Source organism: Panthera uncia, unplaced genomic scaffold, assembly GCF_023721935.1.
Source record: "Panthera uncia isolate 11264 unplaced genomic scaffold, Puncia_PCG_1.0 HiC_scaffold_1304, whole genome shotgun sequence".
NCBI lineage: Eukaryota > Metazoa > Chordata > Mammalia > Carnivora > Felidae > Panthera > Panthera uncia.
The window spans coordinates 8,259-32,718 of NW_026057925.1; the positions used below are offsets into that span (position 1 = coordinate 8,259).

Below are 24,460 nucleotides of genomic sequence, written 5' to 3' on the forward strand. Positions count from 1 at the left end.
AAGCATGACTATTAAGCAACAATTAAAACACACAAACACATGTACACACACACACACACACACACACACACACACACAGAAAGAGAGAGAGAGAACATTCTTTCTCTGTGTTTGAAGCAGAAGTCCAAGTTCAGATTACAGTGTTATTGAAATCAGAACTCTTTGGTTAGCTTAGTAATGTTATTAATATGTGTGGTTCTGGTAGTCTGAATTACAAAGTTCCAGATATTTCACATAGAAATCTTAGTTTCATGGTCCCTGGGGCCTGTGGTAAGAATAGTACAGGCCACTTGTGTACGGACCTAAAAAGTGAACCATCAGGAAGTAGGTATTGAATTCCAAACAGCTGAACTATAAGTAAATTTTTGAAAGGAACCAGTTTATGGGTTAAGCACTGCCTACATTGAATTTGTGTTCATAGTGTAGTGCATACCCCTGTTTATATGTGTGTGAGCCTATGTGTAATTAAACATTACAAAGAATATGTACCATAAATTTTAATAACTTATATTGGCACTTGTCCTGTTTATGCTTCAGTACCAGAAGCCCTGCAGGACAGAAGGTTTTTCATTTTGTTAACTTTCTTAAGCCAAATGTGGGAAGTAAGTTTGGCATCTTTTTCCCTCTCTTATCTTTGACATTTTTAATAAGACTAGTTAGATACTATGAAGTCATAAGAGGAAACATACTAATCTACTCTAAAGACTTATAGCATGATTAATCACCAAATTATTTGTTATTTCAGAAAAGAATGCCTATTTGGGGGAAACATTTAACTCAGTGTGGCACAAACAGTAATGCACATATCCCTAGGTGATATTTGAGATCATTTGGGGGGATATACAGGCAAGCTTTTTTTGATAATTGCTTATTCATCTTAACCCTTGTAACTTGTACATGAAGGTAGTAATTTCATGAAAATTCTTATTGAGAAAGATATCAAATACAAAAATAAGTGAACTAAAAACAGAACATGAATATGACAGAAATCAGGACAATCATGCATGAATCTTTGAAGACTAGAAAAGACTGTTTTTTATAGGAAAGATTTACTTCTTAATTACAAAGTTCAGATATTTGTTACTTAGGTGAAGTGATGACGTTTTTGGGGAAAAAGTATGCAAAGCTGTCTTCGTATTATAGTGTGTAGCCAGCTCTATTCTTCTTAAGAGGCCTAGCTGGGCTTTGGAGCAAGTCAGGATCACCCGTAGTCAGAGCTGTGTGTGGAGTGGGTAGATTATTCCTATCCTTCTCTTTGTCTGCATTAATAGTTACTAACTGAAGGGGACCTGGGTGGCTCAGCTGGTTAGAAGGCTGACGCTTGATCTTGGCTCTCAGGTCTTAATTTCAGGGTTGTGAGTTTGAGCCCTGCACTGGGCTCCTTGCTGGGCATGGATCCTACTTTAAAAAAATAAATAAATAAAGTCACAAATTGGGATAAAAGTCATGTCTCTTTGATGGATTAATACTGAGCATGGTAATTTCAATGCCTAATGAGTGCCTTCTCCTCTAATTGACAGGGAAGCACCCTTTTCCCCATCTCTGGGAGAATACATCCCAGAGTTTAGATCATGGTGAGTTCACTTTGTGACATGATCAGTCTTCCCAAATTTTTGAATGATGACTGTGTCCACTTCCCTTCTCTGTTTGTTCAAGATTCTGTCAGCATGAGGTGCTCCCTGCAGGCAGTGGCGCTCTGGGGGAAGAAGGCCCCTCCGCACAGCATCACTGCCATCATGATCACTGATGACCAGCAAACCATTGTGACTGGAAGTCAAGAAGGTCAGCTCTGTCTCTGGAATCTCTCACCTGAACTAAAGGTTAGTGAAAGTGATTAACATTGAAACAGAAAGCACTCCCAATATAAACACAATTTGATTCTTCCTGCAATGACAGTGGACGTTTTGCATGATTGTTAAGTAGGTGATTACTGAAGTAATAAATTGGTTTTACTTCTGAATTTGGAGAAAATGAAGTACTATATGATGGATCAAGATCCTATTTGAAAATTTTATTATGAATATTGCTAATCTTAGCTACCAGCTAAGTGTTATCACCCTTGAAGCTGTGCTGAGTGTTACCATTTTACATCCTGAATTATATGTTTAAGTAACTGAACTACAGACATATTAAGTATAATTCTAAAAATTATGGCTCGTTAATCTAAACAAAGGGCACCCTTGAAAACCGCTATTAACTAAATGAGTAATATCTTAATTATCTGGGTGTTTCTGTCAGTTTGGCCTTCTTGCTATTCTTTTAGTCTCTGCTTGCATGTGATTTTTAAAGATCACATCAAAAAGCTCTAAATCCACTTTACTATTGTCGTCTTCCTATCTCAGAACCTGACCTCACCTAGGTTTTGGCCCATTGATTGGCAATTAATTGTCCCTGTCCCAAGTCATAAACATTTAACATATTGGAATAGATATTTGCTTAGTGCTAGCAGCCTCTAGACCCAATTTGAACATTTAAACTAATGATGTACTTAAAGTATACTGCCCTCATTAAGAAGCCTTTTAAAGATCAAAGACTATTTTTAGCCTTTAAAGTTTGTCACTTTAAAACCTAAATTAACAATTAATTGTAATTCTATTTTATAGTGTAATTAATTAACATCTCCCATCACAGAAGAGTTACACTGCAGGACTGCCAAGAACTGCATAGCAGAGCAGCTCAGCTCAATGTTTATGAACATCCTAGAAAGAAGGAACTGGTCTTATTGCAACAGTTGAGCTTTGAAAAAAGTGGCCCACCACATGTATTATCTCTTAGAGTTTAAACTCACACTTCTAAATGGCTTCAAATGTCTTGCTACTGTTTTTAATATTTCAGTATAGTGGTTTCTGGCTGGAGTAGTTGTGTTATATAATAGGTAGGATGCAATAAGCTTAAGAAATTTGGAATCCTAGCATTTGTATCTTTTTACATACGCTCCTTGTATTTATTCAGCATTTATTCAACATGCATTTATTGACTACATATAAGTTAGGCAGTACGCTGTGTACCTCGGTTCAAACACGAACGAGAAGACTTGGTGCTGGCCATCAAAGGGGCTGCAGTGCAGTAAAGGAAGGATATTGGCTAATGCTGTGCATTTATGTGATAATACAAGGTACTCTGAGTACCTTGAGGGCTGAGGGATTTATATTTAAAAAAATTAACTAGCAAGAACACCATGTGCTAATTAAAAGCAGTGGCAAAATTAAGGGATTTTGAGATGATTTATGCAAGAAGATGACATAATACTATATTATTATATTTGTGATTTAGACTATCATTTGGTATTAATGTCAAGGGCATACTGACGGCAGAGGGAGAAGAGATAAAGGACAGTGACTGTGGTAGGAGCCTCTACGTTAATTTAGGCAAGAAAGTTTTTGAGTATGAACAAAGTCAGTGACAGAGGGGAAGAAAAGGAGATGAAAACTGGGAAGATACTAAGAAGAAAGAATGGGAGGAACTGAGCAAATGATTGGAGTGTGGGTAAATGTGCAGGAACAGTCAAGGTTACCTTATAGATTTGGGGTTTGAGTGGTGGGTGGGACTGGTGGTGTGATGGTATCCTGTATTTGTATAAGGAATAGAGATGATTAGAGAATAGGAACAGGAAGGGAAAGGAGGTGATTTAAGTTTTGGACATCTTGGAGCATCCAAGTATTTACTAGGGGATTAGAAACACATCTCAGTTTTTCCCTGTCCATGGGTGGTGGGACTGTAGGGTACCGGGAAGCTAGAGAATAAGTACCTCCCTGTCCTGGGCTTCTCAACACATGCATCCCAAGCTCAGGGTCAGACTCCCAAAGACCTCTTCATGGGGTCTCCCAGTGAGGAGCTTCTCCAAGGTTTCATGCTAAGAACTACTTCACTTGTGTTTTCTGGTATTTTTAACACTTTTAAGCATAGAGAAAGGTGAGTTGAACATCCTTCCAGATATATTCCCTGAGTGTTGCTGTGTTCTATTTTTCTTCCTATTTAATACTCAGAAGGAAACACAACAATGACAAACTGAAGAGTAGCAATATTGTGTATAGGGAGAGAATGGAGAGATTGATCAGGTTCTAGTTCTGATATTTACCAACTTTGATGTCAAACAAATGACATATTCATTGAGCCTTGATTTCTTCATCTGTGAAATGGGGGATGAGACCCTGTTCATAGTTGCACTAGTGCCTGGATATGGTGGATGCTCAGCAAGTTGTGTGTTCCCATTTGTGCTATTGGAAGCTCTTGGCATTGGGCGGGGTTGGCAACGCTTCATACAGGTAGAACCCATGAATGGAAGTAAAGGTGCTGTGGATTTCATCATGACAATGAGCAGGTATGATGGTGGATTTTTGTTGTTATTGTTATTCCTCACAGCAGTTCCAGAATATGATAAAATGAAGAGATTATACTGAAGAGTCAGAGCTTATTCAACTACATGTGGGAGTTAGTAGCACAATGAGGACTCCGTATGCAAAGCAATGGAATTCCTTTATGCTGTTTTATTCATAGTGGATTTTCTCTAGGAGAGGGAATGTCCTTGATTTGCCCTGATTCATTGCTTAATTTGGCCTGTAATATATGGAAAGGTGTTAAATGCCTGGGGTATGTGTTCTCAAATGTGATGATGGGGAAAGACAGTATGTTATTTTCTGAGATGGGACCTTCTGGATTTCCCAGGAAAAAGGTGGAATAAGAACTTGGGTTTTAAATGGTTCTAACCAACCACAAAACTTTAATCTAACATCTTTAGAAATTTAATCTAACATCTTTTAGAGAAGTATTGCTGATTATGATAGAAATAAGATGAAGGCAGAGAACAACTGTGTTTTGAAATAATTTGTACTCATTGATATGATTTGGTTATCATCTATGGATATGTTTACATAGTTCAGAAAAAGCATAATGAATATGAATTAATTTGGAAATAGATTATTACCCATAGGACAAGTTTTATTACAAATTTTCTAGTCATTCAAATTAAATTTTTAGTCCCTACTGACAACCTCTTCTCCATTTGAAGGGATCTTGCATGTTTTCTGTTTTGTAATTTGATTTTCACAATCTTGTTTTATAAAAACAAAGAGCACTGGACATCTTTCACACATGAGATAATGGAAGAATTAGCCTTCAATGCCATATTTTTAAACTCATGTTTAAAAATCGGTGTTTTTAAATAAGAGCTTAGTTAAAATCTGACTTTTAATGTGGAAAAATTAGTTTTTATTAGTTTTTATTTCTGAGGCAAGAAGCCACATAAGGTTACAGTAAGGTTATAATGATTACAAAAAGGGTAATGTTTTCTTTGTATTATTTTGTAAACTCATTTCTGCATTCTGAAATTTGCACATTAACATGCTGCTATCATTTGAGGCACATTTTGTGCATAATAAACATCAACACTGACTTACTTGTATTCAAAACCTAGATGTTGTAAAACAGGTCTGGTGATTGTTTAGTTGTCAAGATGGATATAAAACCGAAAACAAAAACCAAAAAATGTGTACAACACAATTCCTGTATCTGGATATTTTTTTAGGGGTGCCTGGGTGGCTCAGTTGGTTGAGTGCCAACTTAGGCTCAGGTCATGATCTCACAGTTCATGGGTTTAGGCCCCAGATGGGTCTCTGTGCTGACAGCTCAGAGCCTGGAGCCTGCTTCGGATTCTGTGTCTCCCTCTCTCACTGCGCCAACCCCAATTGTGCTCTCTCGCTCTCTCTCTCTCTCTCTCTCTCTCTCAAAAATAAATAAACATTAAAAAATAGATTTTTTTTATTCTGTGGATTTCCATGTGGCATAAATCAGTTTTCCTAAAACGTATGTAGAGCAAAAACATAATATAACAGGATTTTCTAATCAGAATTATGAATAGCCACATAAAATGATGTTTATATTCTTAAGAAGTTTACAACTGTTTAAAAGCTTACCCTGATCATTTTCAGATTTCAGCTAAAGAACTTCTGTTTGGTCATTCGGCTTCTGTAACATGTTTGGCAAAAGCGAGGGACTTCTCTAAACAGCCCTATGTCGTTAGTGCTGCTGAAAATGGGTATGTAAGATGTGTGCAACTTTGTAACCATCTGTATTCTCTCTACCTTTTTAAAACCAATTAATAGGGTACAGAATTCGGGAGTTGAAGGAAATCTTAGTGATTATCATGTTCCTTTTACATATAGGAAAATTTTGATCTTGAATGGTAATTTGTGTGATGATCCCAAGGAATGTGATCAGTACTATGTTTCCCAATTTAATACTCTTTTTTTTTCCGGATTAAGATCAGAATAAACACCCCAACTTGTGTATCAGGCCTTGTGGCAGCCTCCCTGTGTAAAAGATACTGGCAAATGCCACCTGTTATAGAATCTGAAAACGGAAAAGTCTGGGTGCTTGTCTTTTTTCAAGTTGTAACTCACTTTGAGCTCTTAAGCAAACTATCCAAGCCTTCATAGGTTTGTACAACAACTCAATAGTTATACTCCTTATGTAATACACTCGTCTGATATCATTATAGAAGAAACAGAAGAGAGGACTCAGTGGTAAGTGGGATGATGGGAAAAAGGGGAAATAGACTGTGATTTGGGTGCAGTTTCATGGAAGCAAGCTTTATTCCAATGAAATAGAACTAAGCTGTAAGAGAAAAGCCTCACTGATGGAAGATCTACTGGGCTCAGCTGAAGAGTTATTTGCCAAAGTAAACCCAGGAATGCAGAATCAATTCAGCATGCATTTGTGAATCAGGGATTGGATTACAGGCTGAAACAAGAGAACCCCTCCTTTTTGTTTTTAATCTGAGAAGAAATTACATGGCTCTGAGAACAAAAAGAATAATGAGTGTCCACCTTGTAGAAACTTAATAGTTTAACAAAATGCTAGTGAAACAGATAGCAAAGCTGTTCTCATAGCTTATAGCAAAGACATAATTGTTAAACCTAGAGAGATTGAACTTTGGATGAGGCTAAAGTGAAATGCACTGGTACATTCTTTTTTTAACAATTGCTAGTAGCTTTCATATGCTAGGACTCCCATTCCCAGTCTAGAGAATTTGGGAGATGGCAATTTTTTATTTTTCTGAGTCTACTTGGAGAATTGAGAAAATTAATAGCTAAATGAGAAATAGCTCTGGAAAGTAATTGAGTTCCAGCTTGAGGTTTTTGCCCACAGTAGTCTAGCTCCAAAAAAGAAACTAAGGTTAATGGGCATATTCTTGATGATAGATGAATTTAGCTGTATGACCCTGCAAATATGATTATTAAAGAGCCAAAGAGTCTGGTTTGGTCTTTCTTTTCCAAGATGATTTGAATTTTCTAGAATTCTGTTCCTTCAAGATGCAAAACTTAACCTGCATCTGTGAGATACTTTTTAGGCAGTATCTATATTTCAGCTATTGCATACTTAGCAAATCTTGGTTTAATCTGCTGGAAGTTATTAGTTTACTAGGCTTGGTCCATTATGCCCCAAACAATGACTTTTGCTTTGAGTAGACTTGGGAATGACTGTGGACTTAGCATTTCTGCTTCCAAGTTGATCAAAGGGGCACAAAATTGCTTTGACTCAGTATTTCATTTTTCCCCCAAAGTATGATGTCATCAATAGGCATAAATCCTAAGATTCAGGAATCCCAATGAATCCCAGGATACATGAAAGGAAATAGATACCTGGAGGCCTGATGTTGAAACAGACAATGCCAGAGAATGCCAGAGAAAAAGAAAATCCTGAAAGGAGTTAGTGGGAAAAAGCAGATTTATAAAGGAATGTAATTAAGCTGACTTCTCAACAGTAAAATGGAAACTAGACAGCAATGAAATATCTTCAAAAAGCTGAGAGAAAATATCTGCCAACTTAGAATTGTATCTCTAGCGAAAATGTCTTTTAAAAAAATAAGGTCACAATAGGTATTTTAGACAAATGTTAAGCATTTAGTAAGTATTTAAGTAATTAGTACTTAAGTATCTAAGTATTAATAAGTATTAATATAATGCTAACTATTTAAGTAAGTACTTAAGACAAATACTAAGAATGTTCACTGCCCATAGACCCTCTATAAGCACCAGAATTGTAAATGACATTCTTCAGTAAGAAAAACAATGATTTCATACAGAAGAGCTGAGATGTAAGAAGGAATATTGAACAAAACCAGCAACGTTTCAGAAAATGCAAATAAATATAGATTAGAAGACAATAATGTTTATATATACCTCCCACCCCCCACTGCCATATATACACACAATCTATAAATATGTCAATTCTAGTCAACAATCACATAGGATAGTGTAGTGATAAGATTCCACATGTTCTTGTTCTATAGGTGGGTAAAGATGTTGAATAACTTTAGGCTTTAAGCTAGATGTACAAAAAAAAAAAAAAAAAAAAAAGCTAGATGTACATATTTCCAGGGTAGCTGCTAAAAGAACAGATAGAAGAAATCAAAATAAAAGAAATAGAATACAGAACTTCCAATTTGGAAAAGAAAAATAATGTTATTTAATCCAAAGGAGACAAAATAAATGGGGCAAATAGAAAGCACAGAATAACATAGTTGAGATAAATCTGACTAAAACCATAATCTCAATTGAGACCGAGCCCTCTAGTTAAATCACATAGATGGTCATACAATTTAAAAGACAAAAACAGCATAAGGACATAGAAAGGTTAAAAGTAAATGGATGGAAAAAAGATTTACCAGATGAATAATGACCAAAATGTTGATATTTGCTATGTAAATATTTTGTGTTAATAAATACATGTAGTTAATAAAACCTTAAGGCAAAAAAAGCCTTGGCATTGATAAAGGGGGTTATTACTTATTAAAAAAACTTTTAATCACAAGCGAGAAGTAAGAAAGTTGGGCAAGTACCCAGTCTTAGAGTCTTCCAGGGAAGTGCTTCTCCAACCTGAGCTTGCAGTAGGACCACTTACAGAGCTGGTTTAAATAACAGACTTCTGGCCCCACTTCCAGAGATATGGGTTCAGTAGGTCCAGGCTAAGGTTCAAGAGCTTGCATTTCTAACACGTTTCCTGGACAATGCTGATGCTGCTTGTTCAGAGAACACATCTGGTATAGTGAGTACTGAACATGGGGGCAGTGAGAGAAAGTGTGATGTCAAGAATAACTTGGGAAACTCATTGGTGATGATACCATTCACTGAGAATAGAAAACTAAGGCAGGCAGATGTTTTGCTTCATTGTGAATATGAAGAGTGTGAAGTCTTGCAAGTCATTTAGGTAGAGACATCTAATAGCCAGTTGTGTATGGAAATGTAGAGCTCAGTGAATTGGTCTGGGATTCCAACATCATATGGGTGCTACCTGAAGTGATGGGAATAGATAATTCACCCAGAGAGAGTGCGAAATGTGAGATGGTAAGAAAGCCTAAGACAAAACTAAGGGAAACCAGAATTCCAGAAGCAGAATGGAACTTGAGAATGCCAATGAAACCCTAAAAGTATAATGGAAGGGGCGCCTGGGTGGCTCAGTCAGTTAGACGTCCGACTTCAGCTCAGGTCACAATCTTGCAGTCTGTGAGTTCGAGCCCCGCGTCAGGCTCTGGGCTGATGGCTCAGAGCCTGGAGCCTGCTTCCGATTCTGTGTCTCCCTCTCTCTCTGCCCCTCCTCCGTTCATGCTCTGTCTCTCTCTGTCTCAAAAATAAATAAAAACATTAAAAAATAAAAATAAAAAAAAAGTATAATGGAAGATAAAAGAGAGTTTGAAGAACATAAGGGACTTGGATTCAAGATGGCAAACCATGTTTATCTCCTCTCCCTCTAGATGTTTTATTAAAATTATAATCATAACAACTTTATAGGCAAATAAATATAAGAATAAGCATGGACCAAAGAAAATAGTCTATTTCTGAAAGTAGAAAAGTGGATATAAGAGTGGTGACTGATCTGCTTATCACCGGATGAATTTTTATTGAGCTGCTGAGGTAGAGATACAGATTGAGTAAAAAGGGGGGGCTTTTCTTAAGGAAATCAGTGGGAATTTAACAATTTTCTAATTTTATATGTTGCAGATACTTTCCTCTGTGTTCCTCTTCTAACTGAAATTTAAAAAATCAAAAATTTAAAAATTTTGGCAATTGTTAAACAATTTTTTTGAGTTAAGCTTCCTTTTTAATTGAAGATGATTTAATCTATGTAGAAACTTTGGTAACAGTATTTCAAAAGGAAAAGAAGAATGTACATTTTAACAGTTAATTTTCCTGTGTTCTTATTAAATATGTAACTTGTACTGTTCCAGCTAAAATGTCAATGCTATTTTTGAAACACAACACATTTGCTTTCTTTTCTTAAAAAGAACTGCTAAGCATAAGAGTCAATTTTTGCTTTGTGGTATTTTTGTATATATATATATTTTCTTACTTTAAGATAGAAAATAAGATGATAAGCAAACAAATAGGGAAAACATTAGAATCCAAGAGAAACATTGGTATCACAGAGAGAGCTTTTACTGATACAGGCTCCAACCTTGGAAAATGGGATTTTATTAGCATGGCTTGATGTCTGGGTCCTAGCCCCAGTATTTTTAAAAAGTTCCCTGATAACTCTCATGTATAGCCAGTTGAGAACCACTGGTTTAGAGATAGCCTTATCTAGAAACAAATTAATGACCAGGAGCTTTGCAAAACCTACATGTGGGGACTCCAACACAGAGCCATGGAATTAGAATCTCTATGGATAATTTTTGAAATATGCACAGGCGATGTACAGCTAGAGTTGAGAACCATGTTAATAAACTCCAATTCCTTATGAAGCTAAACTTTTATATTAATAGTGACTTAAAGTTCTATTTATTTTTATCTTTGACACTTTTTTTTTTACCTTTGAGATATATTATTTCAATTTCTACCTTTTTTCCTAGTTTTATTTCACACACACACACACACACACACACACACACGTGTGTGCACATTTTCCCTTTGTTTTATTGAGTTACGTGAGTTTTCATATTGCCTCAAATCCTTTTTGGAATACGTTTGGATATAAACAGAGAGAAAAAACTATGAATATTTTGTTTTTATATCTAGAACATGATTTCTCAGCCTCGGTACTAAGGACATTTTGGAGCACCGGGAGAATTCTTTGTTGTGGGGCCCTCCTGTGCATTGCTGGATATTTAGCAGCATTCCTGGCCTTTCCCCACTAGATGCCAGTAGTGTGTTCCTGGTTGTGACAACCAAAAATCTCTTATCATTGTTGGATGTCCTTTGGGAGACAAAATCGCCCCAGGTAGAGAACCACTGATTTAAAGATTGATTTCCAGTGTTTGGCCAGAAAAACAAAAAGGCTGGCAAACACCAAATGCATCTAGCATTTATTATGATTAATTCGTATCTTTTGCTTCTTAATAGCAGCTTCTCCCTTAGAGCTAATAAAGCTATCCTTAATTTTTTCATGGAAAGTTTTGCTTATGTGTTGGAAGTGTGAAAACTGAAGAATATTACCAAACAACTCTAAAACAGCCATTCTGGTTTTTGTGAACTGAAATCACATAGATTTAAATTGCCCTATACTTGGATGCATTTTATCACTGTGTTTCCTAATGGTATGTACATCTTTGTAACATATATGCAACCAAGTCAGAGTTTTGTAAACAATTAGAATTTTCTAAACATGCAGCAGCAAGTGTGATTTCAGCATTTCAGGATAAGCAAAGAAATAAACCATTATCAATTATAGACCAAATATAGCCTCTTGGTGGCACTGTTTATTTTTATAAAAATGATACTTCGGCTCCAGAAGATGCAGCCCTTGATGCGTTATGCTTTTCAGAATATGTAGTTTAAGTTCAGTGAAATAAACCATTTTCAAGAGGATGCAGTTTCCATGGAAAGATTGTTGTACTGTCACTCTAACAGACTGTGATAGCTGTATCCACACAATTTGTTTTAGGTCAGGTTGGTGCTAAGGTAAGGTCTGTAGGCTGGCGGCAGGGTGTAATTACCCAAACAAAAAGACACAGATACAGTATGTCATCCCTGCTAATGACCACAACATTTTCTTGCTCAGTAATCTGTAACAAAAAGCCACATAAACGATCAGGTTGCATTTAAGTGCAGCACTACAGAAAAACTTGGTGGCACAAAAATTATTTCAGCCAATTGACTGGAAATGACAGAGAATAATACCAAGTTATCTCTGCTAGGGAGATGTGTGTTTGGAATGTCACGAACGGACAGCGTGTGGAGAAGGCCACGCTTCCTTACAGGCACACTGCAATCTGTGTAAGTACATTCAGTCCCTTCAGAACATTTCTGGATTCTGCAATTCCTTCAGAGCATTTTCTAGGCACACATTTAAAGAAATGTCTTTGGGGGGATATTCTTTTCTTTAATTTTTCTTTTGTCCCTGAAATAGAACACTGTCAGTTATCATCTGTTATTTTGGCATTTTCCCCCCAAAGTTAACTATTCAAGAATTGTTTTCCTGATTCTTCCTTTATTTTTGTGTCTTTCCAACATAGATACATTTGAAAGACAGTTTTTTTTTCTTAGTTACACTCCACACACACACAGATACACATGTAGAAAGATTCGGTTTTAATGACAAATTATTTTATAAAAGCAAAAAAGGTTTTCTTGTCTTTAATTTTAACTATTTTTAGGTGGATAGGTTCTTAATTTCTGAATTTCTTATTTAGGAAAAGAGAGCAAAAGGTATAGCGATACCTTTATTTCCCAGTATTTAAAAGAGATTTTACCTTTTGGTAGATGGACTCCCAGCATACAGGTAAGGCAGTTGCATTATACCAATGGTGCTGACAGTGTTTTTTAATGTTTTACTCATTGCTTTTAGCATTGAGGACTTGCACTGCAATATTCACAAACTCCTTTCTGGTGCCAAAATCTTAATAGTGAGAGAGTCTGTCTGGAGTAGAATGTGTTACTCAATCTTTGATAAAAGCTGTTCTCAAAACTTACTTGGCACTAGAATTCCTCACACATTCTTCAAATGTGTTTATTTCTTATTAACATGAAGCAATGTTGCCAGAAGAACCTGATTTTTGTTGTTGTCTATTTCTACATAGCATTCTAGAAATAAAACAATTGTGAACTTTCTATGATTGGAATAAGATTCATTCTTCCTAAAAAGATCCCCCTTTCTCAGGAAAAATACTGAAATACAAAGGAGACTCAAGCCCCAAATCAATGCTTTAGCAATGTGGAATCATTGAACTAAAAGAAATTTAACTTGCTATTCATTCAAGTAAATACCTTCATTGAATAGATGATAAAACTAAAATCAGAGGAGTCTTCACCATAGCCCAAATTCTGTTAATTGCTAGTGATAATTCAACTCTTGCTTTGAATTCCATTTCCATAGTATTACCACTGCTCCTTCCGGATGACAGGGGAAGGCTGGCTTTTGTGTTGTGGAGAATATCAAGATGTTCTTATCATCGATGCTAAAAGTTTGGCTGTTATTCACACTTTTATATCATCTCAGTCTCCTGATTGGATCAACTGCCTGTGCATTGTACACTCCATGAGAATTCAAGGTAATAGTTGGGTCTTATAGAACACTAAGAGAATGCATATAAAAAGATCACTTTTGAACTATTTGTTGAGCTACTGGGCAAGAGCTCAGAATACTTCTTTATGTTTACCTGTTGGTGGGGATAGTTCTCTAAGCCAAATCAAAAAACTGAGAACACCCAAGCCAATGGTTCAAGTCGTTAGAAAGTCAGCAAGAGGTCAAGATGAAATGAAAAGAGGAGACCATGTTTCCATGACCCAGTTCATCGGTACATTTCAGGAGTGACAAGCAGGCATTTGTGGTGGATTAGCAAGACGCTTGGAACTTTTGCTTTGCTGTGTCTTCTGGATGTAGTAAAGAAGATAATTCGATTTCTGTAATGAGGGAAGGTTGGCTCCTTACTTATTTCTGAAATAAGAAGATGTAATGTTGACAACATAATCATTTGCAACGTGGCTCTGCTTTTAGTGGCTCTCTATTTAGTGGCTCTCTATTACATGGGGGTCATTTTGAAATTTTGAAACACACTTAAAATGTGATCTAAAATGTTTATTTTTTATCAGAAAAATAACGCTAAAGTTGAATATGTTCCACCTACGTAACCCTATATAATCCTTAAATGACTGTGAAATGGTCTCTACAGCAACCACTTAAAACAGTGGTCAACTTTTATGTGACCTTTATTGTTTTTACAGAAGATTCTCTCTTGGTGGTATCAGTAGCTGGTGAGCTCAAAGTATGGGATCTCTCTTCATCTATCAACAGCATTCAGGTTGGTTTGTGAAACTCTATTCTTTATTCTCCAATTTCAAGCATATTTATTGGTGTTTTAGAATTAATTATAAAGGTGTTACCTGCTCATTGTTAAGAGTTCAAATAATGTAGAAGTATATAAATTTTACCTCTGTGTACTCCCCCCATCACTCCTCTAATTGATAACAATTAGACTGTATCCTTCCAACCTGTTCTCAGGGCATATACAAATGTTTTTATGGGCACGTGCGTGTACACACACACACACACACACACACACACACATTGATTACATTTTAATAAAAATAAAGTCCATCATAGAAGAATATCTTTCTGACCCTTACAGCAGAAAGACCCCCTTTCTTCTGAGTGTATGTGAGCAGTAGCAGGAAGATGACTGTGAACAGCTGGGGTCACATGCACTGGGAGTCTAGTATATTCACCTGTTCCTGCATCAGGCTACAATTTGAAGTGGTGGACAAAAAAACAGTCATATTCTATATGCTGATGATAAAATTGTTTCAGCTGCCCCATGCTCTGAGCTCTCCTTTGGAACTTCTTGGAAATTCCTAGAGGAAGCCTAGGAATTGTGTTGCCATAATGAGCCCAAGAAACACACACCAGCATCATCAGAAACTTACTGTGAATATGGTATTCTAGATGTTCTGTGCTGGCCATGCTTTTGTTTTTTCAAAGTACTTATTCATTTTTCTTTTTTATCAGTGAAGGTACTGTAGTTTTTTTTTTTTAATATGTTACTTTTTTTGTTTTGTCTTTCCACCACATCTGAAAATGAGAAACTTATTCCTATCTTTACATTCTCAGCATCCAGCACAGTGCCCCACAGAATGCTTGTAGGAATGATTATATATGAGGAATCCTTTAAGCCAAGTGGGTTTCCTGTTCATGGTTTCTTTTGTGAAGTGATTTCTTAGTTCAGGGAACTCAAAAGGAAACTGGGGTAGTTGTTTTTTGTTTTTTATAAAAATGGTCTGATCTACTTCAGGTGTACAGCAGAGCAAGTCATGTATAAATTACCTAGAACCAGCACTAAAGTGTTCTCATTCCTTCTGAAGGAAAAACAAGATGTCTACGAGAAGGAATCCAAATTTCTCGACTCCCTGAACTGCCGGGCAATACGATTTTGCACATACACGGAGAGACTTTTATTGGTGGTATTTTCTAAATGTTGGAAGGTATTATAAAAATGACACGATAAATTGAATTAGTTGTCTTTTATGACCCATTTGTATCAATTTTCCTCTCCCTGCACTCAGCTGTTTTGCTTCTCAGGATATTATATATATAAAGTAGATCCCAATTTTATTAGTAACATACCATAACAATAATGAGCATTTATCTCTGGATTACTTTAAAAATTTGATGCCTGAACTTTAAAATTAAAAAGCAAACTAAACCCTTTCATCTACATACATTGATTTTATTTATAGGCTTTGTCCTTTTCTGCATAGTTGCTATATTCATTTTTAGAGAATATACTTTCTTATGAGTATATTCACTGATCTCTCCATCAAGAAAGAAGAGCTAAGTTATTATCATTTGATAGCATCCCTTTTTCTTTAATGTTTCATATAACTGGCCCAGCTAACAAAACTACATTATCTAACTTATGTTTGATACCATATTTTTGAACAAAAATATAAAATATATAGTGTATCAAAAGGTTTCTGCTGTGTAAACTTTTTGTGTAACAAATTTTTAAAAGTTGAAGTTGGACTACCATATAGAAGGAATAAAATAACATATAAATTTTGGGATTTTTGGCCTCTGTGCTTAATGGGCACATTCTGGAATGGTATAAAGTTTATTCATTAAATCTACCTTAGGATAAATGAAAAAAATAAGTACTAGTAAAAAATTATCTTGGCACATGAGTACAGTGTATCCTGTTATTAATATTTAATATATTGTTGCATTAACACTGCCATCTAAATAGTCTTGATAAGCATAATTTATCTTTCATCTCATTGACAGATTAGATTAGAAGCTTTTGTTAATGTACATCATTAATTTTGTATTTTAGGTTTATGACTATTGTGATTTTTCCCTTCTGCGGACCGAAGTTAGCAGAAGTGGGCAGTTTTTTGCTGGGGGAGAGGTGCTTGCTGCTCACAGAATCATCATCTGGACAGAAGATGGTCACAGTTTTATCTATCAGCTGCTGAACAGGTGGGCTCAGATGGGAGCGGCATACAAAACATTCAGGTAGAAAATGAACTTTGGGAGGTTTATTATGGAAAAATCCCTGCATGCTGCCCATGATCAAAAACCAGAACAAAACAACTTTGGCACTAGAAGATTTACTCTGGGCTTGGGAGGCTTCAGCCTTTGTATGAAACAGCAGGGGATGAAGGAATGAGATTAACCATGTATAACTTGTACAGCTGGTGCTGAGTTTTCAAAAAGTCACTTGTAATTATTAACCCAACAATTTCTAACTAGAGTTTAGAAACTTGAATGGTACCATCCGGCTTTTGAAAGTGGGAGGAGGAAAAAAACGAATAAAGAACCTCAAAGTTCTCAACTCTGCTTTTTATTTTTCACCATGCAGTGGGCTTTCAAAAAGCATATACCCTGCTGATGGAAGAGTGCTTAAAGAGACCATTTATCCTCATTTACTGTGCTCTACTTCTGTGCAGGAAAATAAGGTAATGCAAGGAGAGAGTGACTGCCTCAAAGCTGCTTCACTCTGCGTCTTAGATAAGTGTTGCTTTGTCTGTAACAGAGAATCAGACTTGAAAAAATTGAATGGAAGAATCACATGAAGTTGTCAACGAGAAAATCAAATCTAATTGTTAATGGGTACTGAAGAGAAAACTTTGCCTTCGAAAAATATATATTTTAAAGCTGGAGTAACTAAATGATATATATTCGTTATAGAAAAATTAAAATTAAAAGTTAAAAGTGGAGGAAGTAAAATTCATAATTTTGCCACCATAAATATTCACAAGGAATATTTTTTATGTATTTACTTATTTTAATGGGAAAATTTTCAAATATTTAAAAAGTTTCAAGAAGTGTACAATGATCACTCATCTACCCTCCATCATCTACCTCCACTCATCTACCAATTGTCAACATTTTGCCATATTAATTCTCTCTCACTCTCTCGCCCCACCCCCCACCTTGCCACACATACACATTGTTCACTGACCCTTTGGAAAAATGATTTGATACGAAGTTATTAACATTTTGATGTGTCTACTCCAGTTTTTAAATTTTATCAAATGGTTTATATCCTGCTTTTTTTTTAACTCAATATTATCGTTTTCGCATATGTTTAGCTATTCTTCTGAATAAATTTTCTTGGTAAAACAAGTATAATTATGAGTCCTGGCAGACTTGAGGATATAATTGTGTGTTTTTACTTGACTGAATTTTATCTTTACACTCTATGAAGTCTGATCATTTAAAGTTGTTTTATTTTAGTAGTGCTAACCAAAGTGAGGTTTGTTCTTGCTGTTATGATTGTTAACCTGTGGACTTAGTCATCAGTTAATTATCCAAGGAGGTATTTCATGGAGAATAAGGACTTTGGATTACTGACGTGTCAACCAAGGAAACGTTATTTTTTACGGACTGATGGTTTGCTTAATTTGGCAGCTTAGCCACTGGAGAACCTATAGTTCTGTAATTGTCCCTTTAACATATCTACAGGGTTTTGTTGCAAAAACTTGATTAAAAAACTGCCAGCCAAAAATTAGAACTCTAAGTGCCACTGGGGCACAGGCAAACTTCAGAATTGTGGCATCAAACACTATTTCTAAAGTCATCTGTGAGTGGCAATGGAGTCTTGCTTCACTGTTGATTATAAGAGCAGTAGTGTGGCTTACTTAGAAAAGCATTTTTAGTTATTTTGTAAAGGACCTGCCTGCCCATTCTTTCCTTTAGCACCAGAATGCACTTTTTATAAAGCAGTTTTCCCCAAAAGCTAAAATGTAGGTAGTATCCTTTAAGATCTTCTAGTCGATTGCACATATTGGTGCTGAAGAAAAACACAGCAATTATAAATTAACTTAAAAAAAAATACTAACCTTAGGGAAAGCTACCTTATTTTGTTCCTCAAAATATGAAGACATAGATCTATGGATCTTCTATCAATAATTTTTAAATATTCTTTTTTTTAAGTTTATTTTTGAGAGAGAGAAAGAGGACACATGCTATTGAGGGAAGGGGAGAGAGAGAGAGAAAATCTGAAGCAGGCTCCAAGCTGTCAGCACAAAGCCTGACGCAGGGCTCAAACTCACGAACCACGAGATCATGACCTGAGCTGGAGTTGGCTGCTTAACTGACTGAGCCACCCAGATGCCCCACAACAATTCTTGTTTAGACAACGACAGTTATTTATCTTAAACGTGGGAAATACTAGGAAGCCAGTGAAATATGAATAGAATAATCGGAAACTTAAAGAAGCCGGTCTACCCATCCTCACACTCTTGCTTGCCCTTTGTCCAGCCAGAAGTTAAAGTCTGACATTATTTTCCTTATTCAAAACATCGCCAATATTCACTAACTATAAAATTTCTTAATCTCTCCTGAAGTTAGAAGGTAACATTTTGATGGGGTGGGAGATAAGTTTGATAAGTACAAGGAGCTTAGAAAAGGGTATTCTATAAATATGTAGTATTAAGTAGACTCTTCTTTTGGAATGGCACCAATAGACATAAATCTCAGTGTGTAACAGTAACATGTTCCCACAGTTACCATTTGTGATGTTCGGAATATATCTGCTGATGGAGTTGTAGTAGCAAAATGAGACTCGCCCTTCCTTTCAGTAGCTTCGTGAGAGTCTCCCAATGTTCTAATGACAGCTGATGATCACTGAGGCCTGTGGCAGGGGTCCTGGTTGTTGAGATAAGGTACTGGCTTTCAGAGTCTTAGCTGTGGAGTAACTCTGCAGTGCTGAGTTAAGGGGTAGTTGAGGCAGAGGTAGCCTGAGGATTGCATGTAAGGAATTTGGGTGCATGAACTAAGAGTAATAACGATGATGCTGATCAGTAATTTTTTTTTTTAGTCCTTGTTATTATCAAATATACACACTCCTCCATTTACATGCATTCCCACCATGGCCTCACTTTGCAAATCATGTTCAGAAAGGTTAATTCCTAGGATTTGAACCTGGGCAGTTTGGCCCAAGTCTGGCAGTTGGACTTTGGAGCAAGTTTCTCAGTTGTTCCGAAAAGTGGATAATAAGAATGGTTCATAGGTACTGAGTATGTGCCAAATGCAGGGCACCATTCTAAGCACCTCACCTTTATCAATTCATTAATCCTGACAGCAATCCTATAGAGTAGGTGTTTTTACTGGCCTTCTTTCACATTTAGGGAAAATGAGACACAGAGAGGTTAAGTAAATTGTCTAAATCAAGTAATTGGTGCTTTTAATAGAGTTAGTATGTGCTAAAACCAGGAGTTGAACCCAGGCAGTTAACTCAAGAGAATTTGCTGGGGTTTTTTGTTTTTTGTTTTGTTTTGTTTTGTTTTTTGGTTTGTTTTTTTAATGCTTAATTTATTTTGAGAGAGAGAAAGAGAGAGCGAGCAGGGGAGGGGCAGGGAGAGAGGGAGAGGGAGGATCCCAAACAGGCTCCATGCTGTCAGCACAGAGCCTGATGTGGGGTTCAGTCCCATGAACTGTGAGATCATGACCTGAACCACAATCAAGAGACACTTAACCAATTGAGCTACACAGGTGCCCTGAGAATTCACTCTTAAGGGCTATTTTATTACCTCCTGTAGGGCAGGTGTTCCTTGTGATACACCCTGGGTACTGTGGTGACAAATCAGAGTTCATATGGTAAGGGGCTCTGAGGGGAGTGTCCAAGTGAATAGCAGAATCAGAGAGGGATACTGCAAAGGATGAGGGCGGAGGTGACAAGGCGTGGGTGTGAGCAAGTGATGAATGGCAGTGGCATAGTAGGTACAGAGGGAGAACAGCAGCACCAGAGCATATGCTGTTGGGGGAAATGAGGCATGCTGCCTGCCACCAACCACAGGAACCGAGTAATGGCTCAGCTTCTCTGTATCAAAATCATGAGGGAGTGGAACTAGTCAGCTCTAAGGTTCTTCAAGGTCAAGAGAGTTTGAGAAGCTAGTTTGCTGGTTTACCCAAATTGTATTGACACGGTTTCTAACACCTACAAAAGTGATGGACTGAGAAGTATAAGACTTGAAAGTGCCTTCTAAATCTGTAGAAGCAACTTCCTAGGAGCTGTTTTCTCCTCTGCAGTGCTCTCATGTTGGAGGACTACCTTGGTTGTATGCTCTTGGATTCCTTTCTTACTCTCTTCCTGTCTTAGTTTTCTTTTCTCCATAACAGGAATAATGGCAGTGTTTACTTACTCTGTAGCTTTGTTGTGAGGAATAAATATAGCAATGCTTTGGCCTTTAATACTCCTCAGATACATTACAGAATTTTTCCAATAATACATCAAAGTCCTGACCTTCAAACATATTTTCTAATGAGGAACTATCTATCACTTTCTTAGACTTCTTTACTTCTAGCACCAGCAGTTGGCTTTCTTTCCAGGGTGACTTTTCTTTATACATCAAAAGAAGTTTTTGTTTTTATAATCACTTAATCATTTTGATGCCTTGTTCATAATCTCTATATGCAAGTCTGCCCAAAGAACATCTGCACTGCACTCAGGCACTAGAGACTCTAGACCCATTACACTGATAAAAGCATGTCTTCCAGAACTCTGGTGCTTAATATTCATACTCTGCCTCAGCAAAATTATAACCTCAGCAAAATTATATTTATGTACATAACCTTATGTACATAAATATATATTAATATAAACTATAACTATATACTTAATTATATTAGTATTTATTTGTTTATTTACTTGTTTATGTTATGGACTCATTTTTATTTCTGATCTCCTAGAATGTTTAAAATCAAGTATATTAAATATGAAAAGTAGTTAACAGAAAGTTGAAAGCATGTTAATAACACAAAATTACCACACATATATTACTTGTTGCTATTGTAATTGACAATGGAACTTAAGGGACCATAAAGAAATCAGGCCTCCTTAGTGGACAGTAGGGTATGGTCATGAAGACATGGACTCTTTGCTGTCTATAACACTTTAGGTAAATCAACCTCTCACTCTCAGTTTATTCATTTGGGAAATGGAGACCATGATAGTGCCAACCTCAGAGAATTAATGTGAGGATTATTTAGCGGAATAAATGTAAAGCCTCTAACATTACGTGTAATACAGACACAGAACATTAAGTACATGTTAAATAGTCTTAGTAACTCTCTGAAGTCTAGCTGTGGACTTTGCTTATTTTATAATTTTTTTTTTGTCTTGAGTAAGAGATAATGTCACTTAAGTTACCTGAAATTTTTGAAAGATCAGGAAGCAAATGGAAACAATTCAGTTAATCTATGAAGTCTTGTTCCTCCATTTGAAAATAGTGGTTGTCATTTTATATTCAGATATTTTTTTCTACATAAAGCTAACTTTTTGTTTTGGACCAGGGCCTTTCCTTTGTTATGGGCTACATGAATGAAAGGAAAGAGCCTTTTTATAAGATACTATTCTCTGGAGAAGTCTCAGGAAGAATTACTTTGTGGCACATTCCTGATGTTCCTGTATCCAAGTTTGATGGCTCTCCTAGAGGTAAGACAGTTTCTAATCTATTTCTAATCACATGTCTTCTGAGAACTAGTTTATAATTAACTCAGTGTTTTTCTCATTTGAGTAACATGAGGCTACAAATAAGACAAATTTTCTCGTGTACCACACTATGCATTAGGTGCCAACATAAAAGGAGGTATAAACATGATGTTTATAGATCTTATACAACAATACAACCGATACAATTCAAATTAACATCAATTTAACAGGAATGATGTTTTATTCAAATGAAATGGATGCTTATATGTGGATGTAGGATAGGCTGACATGCCATACTCATTTTTTTGAATTTGTCATGCCCATATCCTGTACCCTTTACAACCAGTTCCTCTATTGGTATTATTACAGCTGCTTGGAACAGGAGGGACAGATATAAACTTGGCCACTAAACCATTTGGCTCTTTGAATGATTAGATGATTTAGCATTTGCTTATTTTCATTTTTCTTAGAATACAAAACTGAAGTCATTAAAGGAAACATTATTGTGGAGAACCTTCAAGCTCCTGAGACTTAGGTATTCCAAAATGAGGAAGCCCATCTTACTCTTTTTCCCTTACTCCCAAATCATTAAGTCATCTGTGAATCATTGTCTCGGGCACAGCAGAAACATAGTCCTCCACATTTGAATTCCAAAGCACAAGTTTCTGTTACTTAACAAATTTACTGGCATAATTTTAAGGTTCTTTGTCCCAAATGTTTTCAAAACGGTTCCTAATAGTCCTAGGTTAATAAGAAAATGGCCAAAAAAAAAAAAAAAAAAGATTTAGAACCTGGTATTGTGTATGGAAAAGTTTCTTACAAGTTCAATTTTAAGAATTAAAATGTATACCATGCCCCTGCTAAGGCCACCTAATGGTTGCCCTAGGATTTCTCATGTATGTTCCACCGCCAGCAGTGGAATTAAGGAAGCATTTACGTAAGCTTCTTTATAATTAGAACAATAGAGAAGAGGAGCCAAGATGGCGGAACAGCATGGAAGTTTTTTTTGTGTCTCGTGTGAATGAAATAGAGCCAGATAAACACTAAACTATCCTGCACACCTAGAAAACTGATGTGAAGATTACACAACAATCTGCACAACCTGAACCACAGAACACAGTGGCGCGGAGAGATGAACTGGGGGAGACAGAAGCCACGGAGGGAAGAGAGTGGTTTCTGCTTGTGGAGGGAGGACAGAGATGGTGGGGAGAATACGGGAAAAGCACCCCACCACCACCACCAAAAGCAGCTGGAGAGGAAGTGGAAAAGTGGAAACAGCCGCAGGGACTGAACTAAAAAGGGAGAAAGAAAGAAGAGGGTTTAAATTCCATTAAGAATGTATAAACAGGGGGAGTGCAGAGTCTGAAACTCCACAGTTTGATAACAGCAGGTGCTCTGGTGGGAAGGGTGAATCCCCAGGAGCAGAGTGAAGTCTGGGAGGTCTTCGGACCACATGAGGAGAGGCGCTTCCCCTGCTGGGAGGGCTCCCCACAGGCAAAGGTCCCATCAGACCCTGGAGAACAACCATATTCGCTGGTGCTGGAACAAGGTTGTGAAGAGTGAAGCCTGGAGCCAGATGTGTGTTGTGATTTTCCATAATCCCTGAAACGCTGCTGCTACATGATCATGTGAACTTTTTCTGGGCTGGGCTGTCACCCAGCGGCAGTTTCTGGGCATCAACAGCAGCACGGTCCCGTGAACTTTCCTGGGTACAGCCAGCACCTGGCCCTTACTTGGTGAGACCCTCCTGCAGAGGGGTAGAACGGGTCAAAGCTTCAGTCCCTCAGAAATGGGGGGTCAGGAAACACAGCCGCATCTGAGATAAAACTCAGAAGGGAGGTGCCACCTGGCAACCTGACGGCTTGGTAATGGACAGTGTAAAAGCAGGGAGTAGACAGAAGCCAGAGACAAAGGATGGGTGTGCCATTGCTAATTGGGGAGAAGAGAGTTCTGATACTAAAGACTGGGTAGCTGGGTGATGCCATTTTCACCCCTCCCACGCATGTGCATACAGACCTACATGGGCCACAACAATCCACCTGAGTAAGCTAAGCAGTGTCATCTAGTGGAGAGTGGAGACATTTCACTAAGCCCCGCCCAACTCGGCCAAGCTTGCTCTTCAGGAATACCACATGTCTCCATGCCTGCTTAGTTTATGGACTATAAATTGCTTCATAGTTTGACTTCTAGGGGAAAATGATGTAATTTCAATCATATTTCAGTCTGTTCACTGGTCCATCTATTCAATTTTCTTTTTGTTTTCTTTTTCATTTCTTTTCTTTTTCTTGAATACAGAAAGAAAAAATTATTTTTATTTTCAATTTTTATTAAGAATATTTTTCTTTAATTTTTTCTACTATATTGTTTACTTTTTTGTAAATTTTTCAAATCCTATTTTACTCCCATCGTTTCATTTTATTCTATTTCATTCTATTCATTATTTCAAATTTTCAAACGTTTTCCTTTTTTTTTCTTTTTCTTTTTTCTCCCCCACTTTTTCTCTAATCTATCAAGCTCCTTTCAACACCCAGACCAAAACACACCTAGGATCTAGCATCATTTATTTGATTTCTGTGTGTGTGTGTGTGTGTATGTGTG

General features: G+C 36.8%; 1 protein-coding gene across 1 annotated transcript in view; it reads left to right on the forward strand.

Annotated features, from left to right (window-relative positions):
- Positions 1 to 1,667: 1,667 nt before the first annotated feature.
- LOC125916900 (WD repeat-containing protein 72-like) overlaps positions 1,668 to 24,460 on the forward strand; it is a gene marked incomplete at its 3' end in the record, with an annotated part of 125,669 nt that continues 102,876 nt past the window's right edge. Inside the window, exons 1-9 of the mRNA XM_049623150.1 lie at positions 1,668 to 1,820; positions 5,928 to 6,034; positions 12,131 to 12,209; positions 13,309 to 13,483; positions 14,157 to 14,233; positions 15,291 to 15,410; positions 16,259 to 16,404; positions 16,787 to 16,883; positions 21,724 to 21,865. Coding sequence (XP_049479107.1) covers positions 1,668 to 1,820; positions 5,928 to 6,034; positions 12,131 to 12,209; positions 13,309 to 13,483; positions 14,157 to 14,233; positions 15,291 to 15,410; positions 16,259 to 16,404; positions 16,787 to 16,883; positions 21,724 to 21,865 — 1,096 coding nt within the window. The remainder of the gene's footprint in view (positions 1,821 to 5,927; positions 6,035 to 12,130; positions 12,210 to 13,308; positions 13,484 to 14,156; positions 14,234 to 15,290; positions 15,411 to 16,258; positions 16,405 to 16,786; positions 16,884 to 21,723; positions 21,866 to 24,460) is intronic.